The following is an 8,748-nucleotide window of genomic DNA, read 5'->3' on the forward strand; positions in this document are numbered from 1 at the left end:
GAGAGAGCTGACACCCGGCGCATGACACGCCGTGCTCGACACGACCGATCCGTCTGACACAGTAGGAGAGCGTGCACGGAGCCATGAAGTTGAGCTTCCTTCTCCGAACAGAGATGGCCGGTAGCGTCTGCGCCAGATCGCACGGTTGCCGGCCCGAAACCGGCATGTCTTGATGGACGCTCACGACGGCCATGCGCGACCTGCATATCGGCTCGTCCACTGAGTACGCACACCCCTCTGAAAGTCCCGAGCGACCGCAGTCGGCCGGCCGCTTTCTTACCCAGACGGAACTGCTACCGGGCACTAGCCAGAGTCTGCACCTCAGACTCGGGGGCGGCCTGTACGCACGGGAGACGAGACCGACGCCAGGTCAGGAAGGAGACGAAGCCACCCAACTCGCCGCAGAAGACGCACGCCTCCGTACGCAGGGCCCCCTCCCGTAAAAGTCGGCCAGCACGCAGAGCGCGTTCAGCCCAACCCGAACGGCACCACCGCCTGGTCACCCCCCTCGTGGCGTCGGCCGCCCGCTTCGCACCGCGATTGACATGGTGAAGCTTGAAGAGAGATAGCATGTCTAGGCGTGGCAGGGCGCCATCTTGAGAGTTCGGCTGGTAGCCTATCGAGGGATCCAAGTCTGGCGTCAGGCCCCGGTCGGAAGGGAGTCTGATCCCGTCGGAGCGTTGACGTCCGAATGCTCGCGAGGCGGGAAGCATTGTCATGATAGATAATACTGTTGAAAATACTGAAAGGTCGACATCCCTGCCATGATAGGCCGCCACGCGTAGGATCGCATCGGCCTCATCTGCACAGAGATCTGTACTCTATGGCTGGTAGATGATAAGTCACGAAGCAACGGCGTCAACCATTTTCCACCTCTGCAGATCCTTCCTAGGTCCTCTGATAGTTATGATTAATAGTAGCATGCAGACATCGACGGAGATATTTTCCTCTGGAGGTGGGTGGGGGATTGGATATTACACACGCTGGTGCACGTGACCGAAATCGAGAGGAATCAGAAAGCTGCCTTCGTGGCCCGCGGTGCACGCATTCACCCGAGTCCAAGATTGCGCCGCTTCATCTGCTCCCCACCCATCATCCACCCACACGCACCATTCATCCCATCCATCCACCTCCGTCTCCCATCGTCTTCAGCCTCCACATCGCAGCAGTCATGGCTCCCAACACCAAAGATATGCGCAGGCCCGACCTGAGTGAGTACTGCCTCGTCTTGCGCTCCTTCCCTCCCTCGCACCTCGACTGACGAGTGCGCCTCGCGCACCCAGTCATTCCCTACCAGGATCCTCCGGCCACCGAGACTCCCGGCGACCTGTCATCCTCTCTGTCGTCTACGCTCCCCATGGCCGCCATGTTCACGCGCAGCAAGATGATCGGATGGTCAGTTCCTTCCCTTCTCCAGACGGTGTGCAGGCTGCTCAGCTGACGGATTTGTGCGTGTCGCAGGGCTTCGTTCATCGTGGCCATTCAGAACTGGTTGGGAGAGAGTGAGCAGTCCAAGAGGGGAACTGCTATGCCTGGCATCTTCACCGTCGGCATGTCCTGTACGGTTCTCCCCCTTCCTCCTTACCTTCGAGGTGCTATGGAGATGCTGACATGTGCTCGATACTAGTCATGGCCCTGACGACGACCTACATGAGCCTTTTTATCCCCCCGGTGGGACAAAAGGGTGCGGCCCCCGCTGCTGCTACTGCGTAAAAACGGCTCGGTGCGAAACAGACCCGAACGATAGGCTGGGGGGGAGGCGGGGGCGGAGGGGAGGAGATGCATCCGTGTACGATACCGCGCATAATATCAGCGGAGAAGAAGAAGGCTATGATGATGGCATTGAGAGCGACCGGTATTCCTGTGCACCTGGCGTATGGAAGTGCCGTTGTGACAAGACAGTCTGGCAGATATCGAAGGGAACGGGAGGCAATCTCTCCAATCGGTTTGGGGAGGGTGTCAAATATTGCAACTTGATACCCAGCCTGGCTTCTTGGCATGGACGGAAATGATGCGCCTCGCTCCATGCACGGCTCTCTCTCGCACCACAGCAGCCCCCCCATTGCGGCATGCGTGTACTGATGATGCTTCCCCCCGTCCATACCATCCCTCTTTACTGCTTACGCTAGAAGACTATGTTCAGCCGATTATCCCAAGTACAGATCGTATGCGAGAGTATAGGCGTGAGCCCTAGTCTGTAAATAATACGATATGGTAATACGATATAGAGTCGTATCCTTCGCCCCACTAGCCAGCACCGGTCAGCGCATCCTGAAACCCGCCATGCGACAAGGGAGTGCCATTCTGCTGTGTACCAAGACCCCTGACAACTCCCACTTCGAATATAAAGCTTTTATACCCCTTCTTCTCCTCTTCCTCAATATCAACTCCGTAAGAGAGAGAACGTCAGTCCACCTACTATCCCCGTCCTTCACCAGAGGTCCCCGTCGTCCGTCCCAGCCTCGCACCTCTGCCTAATCCACATATACAAGCATCCGACGAGTCGACAAACGAAGAAGAAGAAAAGGGTGGGAGCGGAAGAATACCGGTCAAAGAAAAAAATGAATCTCCCCTCTCTGGTTCTGAGCCTCCTCGTGGGCGCAGCGACCCTCGTCTCGGCCGATCTCGTCGTCACGCCTATCAATCAAAACGAGGTCGTTGACAAGGTGAAGGGAGACTGCTTCTTTGGAGCTGTGACGCCGCAAGGCTGCGGGTAAGTTCGGATACTTGAGATCGGAGTGCGTCACCTTCCTGACATGTCCCTGATTTATTTCGACTACAGATTTCTGCGAAAGTGAGAAAGCACTTCTCAAGTGTGGATGGACTTGACCTCGGGTGAGGCGACCGAGACTAGAATACAGACGATGCGGGCATCACTTTTTTCTTACATGATGTAAACGAGCGGGACAGAGCGTGATATTCTTCATAATACATGTGTTTTTTTTTTTCATCTCATTTCTCCTATTCTTCCTATATAAACTTATGTTTCTACACAGAAGAAGAGCGATCCTTGCTGAACTGGTTGTCCTGTAACCTCCTGAGTGAGATACTTTTCAAAGTTGGGCACGAGGCAGGCTCCCACGAGGACAGTAACGGAGGACGGGATGGCAGCGTAGAAGACCATCTCGAAGGACCCGGCGCTTGCCCTGATCATGGCCTGTCCCACGGCGGCGACGATGCTGTCCGTGATGCCGGGGACGGACGAAAAAGTCGGCCCCGCCCGCGGCAACGGCCTGGAACAGCGACGTCAGCGAGCTGCTCGGGAGCCCGGCACCGGCGGCCGCGGGCGCGCGACGTATCTCGGAAGCGCCTTGGTGAGCTCATTGCTGCACACGGAGGAGTAGAGGGCCTGGGCCACGGCCCCTCCCAGTCCGCGGATGGATCCCAGGACGCCCGTGGCCAGGCCGATGTCCTGCGGCTCCCAGATCAGGGTGACGCCCGGGTAGGATATGTTCCCGAGGCAGCCGACGGCCGTGCAGGCCACGACGCCCAAGGCCACGGCGGCGGCCCACCTGTCGGCCGAGAGCGACACCGTGGAGGTGACGAAGGCGACGGTGGCGATACCGATGACCAGCGAGCACAGGACCCGAGCGCTGGACCAGGGATACGTGCCGCCGCCCCAGGACAGCCCGATGAGGAAGGACACGCGCCCAGACAGGTGCAGGAGGATGCCGATCCAGTCCAGCTTCCTCGTCTGCCTGACGGGTGTGGTGCCGACGTGCAGCTGGTCAGACGTGGGCGGATGGCAGAGGAAGCAGTAGAGCGCGGAGGTCGGCGGGGCTGGGCATGATGCCCCATGTAGAAGCTCCGCCGCCACCCCTCGGCCGTGTTGACGATCAGGCTCCGGGCGATGACGGGGCCGGAGACGGCAGACGGCATCGACGACAGGAAGGCGAGGCTGACGATGGGGCCGCGCCGAGCCCGTTGCAGCCCACCAGGCCTCGGCGCCGTGGTGCTCAGTACCATCCACCTGCGGCCGTACGGGTCCGAGAGCCGTCCGGCCAGGAGGGGAAACCTATTGACGAGCCCACTGTCCAGATTGTCGAGGCCCAGGCTAGATCGGCCGAGTTAGCTAGGTCCTGGTCTTCGAGGTTTCTATCATCATCGTCAGCGCTTCTGCTTTTCCTTCTTTCCTCTCTGTCTCTTCTTCTCTTCCTGCCCACCTCTACCGTGGTATCGAGCGTACAGAGTGTTGGCTGGGAGTACCCAGCCTAGATAACCGCAGACGTTGGCGAGACATCGGGCCTATACGGAACATGGCAAGCCGATCGAACGGGATACCGTCGTGGTAAACGGCTGGATGCATGGCAAGGTCATGCCGTCACAGTCCCGATGAGCCGTGCGCTCCTGAAATAGCCCACCGGCATGACGTCCACTCGGCCGCCCAGAGCACGGTTGCCGACATAGTCAACTGTGCCGTCAGCGTGGACAGCCTTGGCTCGTGCGTCGTCGTAATCGAGGATCCCGGCGTCCAGAGTGCATATCTCGTGGGCTTACGGGATGCGGCATGCATCGCGTCGGTGCCTGTTGAGCAGTGTTGATAGCATCATGTGTGAGCCAGACATTGTGTATGCGGCGCGCGGTGCTCAGCTGGACGGTACTATAGCAGTATATATATATATATATATATATCATGTTTCCTTCACCTCTTCTCCTCCCTACGTGCCTACCGATGATGACGGTCGTAGCAGTGTTTGTCTGCTTCCCCGTCAGCATACGCCCAAGGCCGTAACCTCGCACATCACAGGTCAGCTACCCATAATCATGCTCGGCGCTCGGGTCCGTCATTCTTCTTCCTGATGGCTACAATGATACGTAAAAGATATCCCGTGGTCTGCACGGTACTAGATCGGCATCACGATGGCCAGCCACGACGCCCTCCCGAGGTTCCTGGCCGGTGGACTGGGAATCATCTTCCGTCGGCCCGCGCCAGACTGGTGTATAGTGGTCTAATATTACATGTATACGAGTATCGATACTCCCGTACGTGATTCTTCTTCTCAGACGACGGGCGTTCCTGTTCTATCCTATGCACCTATAGGCTATGCCGTATCCAATCTTCTATCTTAGTCAGATCGACCCCAGGCACCGTCGACTTCGGGATGTGAAACCATCACGGTCAATGCGCCCCGTTGAGACGGGGCCAAGCACCTCCGCGTGTCAGAGGACCCAGCATCATGGGAGAACCCCGTATATTATGATACTGACGCAGAAGATGTCACAACCATCACATGGTACGTCGCAGAAGCATACGGAAAACTCTATTGTTACTTCCCCCCTCCTCCCGTCTCCCTTTCTTGGTACTCCCTTATTATAGGACCCATCGTTCATCACTACAATGCATATGCTCGGCACTCAGGGAGCACATCAGCGGGGAGGAAAGGGTGAGACAGAGAAAAAAAAAATAGTAAACGAGAAAAAAAAACCCCCTCTCTCCATCGGCGAAAACATCCGACCAAATTGTGCCCAGCACATGTTGGACTCTTTGTCTCCTCCGTTCGGAGATCCGGCTGGGTCACTATGGCGAGCAATGTAAATGCCTTCTTCTCCCTCGCACACGCCACCAGCGCGTAAGAAAATAAAATAAAATAACTGGTAGATAAGATTTCATCAGCGGACCAAAAATGAACACGGTCCCCCCCCCTTTCATTCCCTTCTAAACAGAATCCTTCCCGTCATTTCCTTGATCCGACAAGTCAACGGTACTCCGCCTCCTCCTGCTCGGCAGCATCCTCCCCTCGTGCAACGTTTACGGTGTGCGGTTCATCAACCGCTTGTAGAGGTGGCGTTTAGAAGCTTGCTGTAAGAGATCCTCCAAGCTTGGTTAGCACTGGTGACTTGTATGTAGAGGTGGTGGTGCGGCGGGTGTATATACGGGTCGGGGGTGAGGGGATACATACAGGAGTTATTGTTGCCGCCGTTGTCCGACGCCGTGAAGCGGACACAGTCGTCCTGGGCACCACGCTGGGCGACGGGCATGAGGACGGGCTGGTGGTTGGCGGACGAGGCCATGGAGCAGAGACGGTAGTTTCCTGCGGGGAGGCCGCCGTCGACGTCGGCGGAGAGGAGGCCGTTGCCGTCACCGGCGTCGTTGATGCCCTTGAAGAAGGCGAACTGGGTGGGGTCGAGGGGAGTGGTGGGGTTGAGGTCATCGCCGAGGTCCTGGATGGTGACGTGGGTGTGGCCGATGATGTTGCCGTTGCCGTCGAGGTCCTGGGGCGCCGAGTAGTAGGTGTTGTCGGCGTTGGTGAAGGTTCCGGGGGCGAAGTTGGACATCTGGATCGAGACGGTGAAGTCCGTGTCGGCCTCGATGGTGTCGCCGTTCTGGGGGCTGGTGAAGACGGAGGAGACCATGTTGTTCTTGCTGGGGATCTTACCCATGGCTGTCGGTGCGTCAGCCGGTCATTCTCTCCGTGCGGGACAAGCCCCAAGAGAGGAAGTTTGTGTGTATGAGAGAGAGAGATATAGAGGAGAGAGAGAGGGGAGAGAGAGAGAGAGTGTGTGTGTGTGTGTGAGAGAGAGAGAGAGAGAGACTTACGAATACCGTTGCAAGATCCACCCTCGTTTTGCAGACCGTTGGTCAGCGTCTCGCCCTGGCAGAAGTTGATGAAGTTGTTGTCGTCACTGTTCGAGAGGTTGTTGTCAGTCTGGGGTTCTCGGGTGGGAATGGCAGAAGCGGAAGGGGTGGGAAACTCACGTGGCGGACGCAGACTCGCCCGCGCCCTGATCGGGGTCACCGTCCGAAGCGGAAGCATCCTGAATGACACTGGAGTCGAGCGTGGCGCTGCCGCCACCGCCGTTGTTGTCGTTGTTGTTGTTGTCGTCGTTGTTGTTGTTGTTGTCGTCGCTGTTGTCATCCGTCTCCTGGAAGGCATTGTTGTCGGTGGCCCCGTTGTCGGTTGCCCCGTTATCCCCGTTGTTGCCTCCGTTGTTGCCTCCGTTGTTGAAGCCGCCGTTGTTGAAGCCGCCATTGTTGAAGCCGCCGTTGCCTCCGAAGCCGCCACCACCACCGAAATTCTGACGACGGGTGAGGCTGCTGGAGAAGGGGAACTTGCTGCGGATGACGGTAGCCTCAGAGAAGGTGGCCATGGCGACAAAGGCCAAGAAAGCGTTGGTGTAATGCATCTTGACTGTTGTTGTGGTTGAGAGGGAACGAGTTGGTGTATATATTTCCAAGAGTTTTGAACAAAAGTCGTCGAAAGAGAGGAGAGGGTGAGAAGGAGAAGAGAAAGATGGATAATAATAAAAAACTCGATATAAAAATGGGTGCCAGCCCAAAAGTTGAAAAGGGGGAAGAAGAATGAAGAAGAAAAAAAGGAAGACTTGATATCAAAAGATATGTAAGAGGTGTCTTGAAAAGAAAAAGGAAGAAAAGAAAAGAAAAGAAACAGGCACAGCCGTCACGACAAGGGAACGAATGTGAATGGGTCCCACTACCAGCGTTAGGGAAGAGAAGAGAAGAGTACAAGAAGGAACAAAAGGGACTGTAATGTGTGGCAGAGAGAGAGGAGGAGGAGAAGAACGGGATGAGGGAGAGCCGGCGAGTTGAACAAATAGTCATTTCTCATTGCCATGTTGCTCACCCCCCCCCCCCCCCCCCCTCCTCTTCTCCTCTCCCTTCTAACCTCACGGAGGGCTTTGTCCCATGTAACAATGCTGGTTTGGTAATATCTCGTGCTACACACAGGGGTGATGGACTTTCTGTTCTCGTTTGGCCCCTTGTTCGATGATGCCAAGCTTGTGGTGGTATCCGTAGTTTGACCATGTAATACCATGTGCTGTGTGTCGGTGCCCGCATACCGAAAAGGGAAGAAAGAAAAAAAAAGAGAGAGAGCTCTTGATTCCAATCAACACCCCGGTCCAAGGCCGGGATAATACTCGTACACGATGGGTTTAATGTTGTAAGGGTCGTCAGAGCCGAGCTGGATGAGGGAGAAGGGGAGGGAGAGAGGGGCGCGCGAAACGCGTATAGGTACGGCGATTAATTGCCGCCAAGGCATTGGCAAAAAAGAAGTCTAATCAGCTCTGTAGGAGTTTCCCACCCGAAAATAATAATGATGATGATAATAATAATAAAAGAATAAAAAGGAAAGAAGAGCACGGAGTTAATACGAGGATACGACCGTTACGGCGTGGGAGGAGGACTTGACTGGGGAGGGGGGGGGGGGGAGGCAAGTATGTGATGTGGTCCGTGGGAGTGAGTGTGTTTGGTTCAATCCCAACAACGAGCTTCACCGGACAGAAAAAGGGTAGCAAAACGCATAAGACTACGGCCTGGACATACGGCTCAGAGCGACAGGGTGGGAGAGGTGAGAAGATGCCCTACGCTAGCGCATGTAAGAGGTCACTCAAACTGAGACGCCGCCAGGAGTCGGATGAGGCTTCAGGCCGACGGAGAGTCTCTCGACTCTGTCGCAGGGCTTACCGGGGTACCCCCCTAGCGCTTAGCCACTCCTCGGACCAATCGCCAGAGGGTCGCGGGAGGGTTCGATCACGGCCGAAACTGCGCGTCATGGTCAAGAGGAGCCTCTCCCCGTCCCTCCGTCCATCCTCGTGCTGTCGGATACCTGGCAGTGGCAATCTTCGATACCTGCAGGCAGAGGACCGCCCGTAGAGCCGGTGCTGGCCCCGACTCCTCCGTACAGCCCGTATATATCGCCCCAGGCGGCCCCCAGCCGCCAGGTGCACTGGGGCAGCGACGGTAAGCGAGTGGTGATGCGGTCAGGATGGGGGGGGGGGGGGGGGGGG

General features: G+C 56.7%; 4 protein-coding genes across 4 annotated transcripts; 2 read left to right on the forward strand and 2 right to left on the reverse strand.

Annotated features, from left to right (window-relative positions):
• Nucleotides 1–191: 191 nt before the first annotated feature.
• On the forward strand, nt 192–1,713 carry GMORB2_5323 (uncharacterized protein; the record flags this gene model as incomplete). The annotated part of the gene is made up of 4 exons (XM_035467297.1): nt 192–420; nt 1,284–1,395; nt 1,462–1,559; nt 1,628–1,713. The coding sequence occupies 4 exons, from the start codon at nt 192–194 to the stop codon at nt 1,711–1,713; spliced, it is 525 nt and encodes a 174-aa protein (XP_035323309.1).
• Nucleotides 1,714–2,561: 848 nt separating this feature from the next.
• GMORB2_5324 (uncharacterized protein) lies at nt 2,562–2,798 on the forward strand (the record flags this gene model as incomplete). Its single annotated transcript, XM_035467298.1, has 2 exons — nt 2,562–2,713; nt 2,783–2,798. 2 exons carry the CDS (start codon nt 2,562–2,564, stop codon nt 2,796–2,798), a joined length of 168 nt encoding a protein of 55 aa, XP_035323310.1.
• Nucleotides 2,799–2,980: 182 nt separating this feature from the next.
• Nucleotides 2,981–4,742, reverse strand: GMORB2_5325 (transporter; the record flags this gene model as incomplete). Its single annotated transcript, XM_035467299.1, has 5 exons — nt 2,981–3,233; nt 3,333–3,970; nt 4,032–4,095; nt 4,362–4,411; nt 4,719–4,742. 5 exons carry the CDS (start codon nt 4,740–4,742, stop codon nt 2,981–2,983), a joined length of 1,029 nt encoding a protein of 342 aa, XP_035323311.1.
• A 1,159-nt stretch (nt 4,743–5,901) lies between these two features.
• On the reverse strand, nt 5,902–6,755 carry GMORB2_5326 (uncharacterized protein; the record flags this gene model as incomplete). Its single annotated transcript, XM_035467300.1, has 2 exons — nt 5,902–6,383; nt 6,539–6,755. Coding segments are annotated over 2 exons (699 nt in total), but the record flags the coding sequence as incomplete, so codon positions are not given.
• Nucleotides 6,756–8,748: the final 1,993 nt, after the last annotated feature.

This window comes from Geosmithia morbida (genome assembly GCF_012550715.1).
Source record: "Geosmithia morbida isolate 1262 chromosome Unknown scaffold_3, whole genome shotgun sequence".
NCBI lineage: Eukaryota > Fungi > Ascomycota > Sordariomycetes > Hypocreales > Bionectriaceae > Geosmithia > Geosmithia morbida.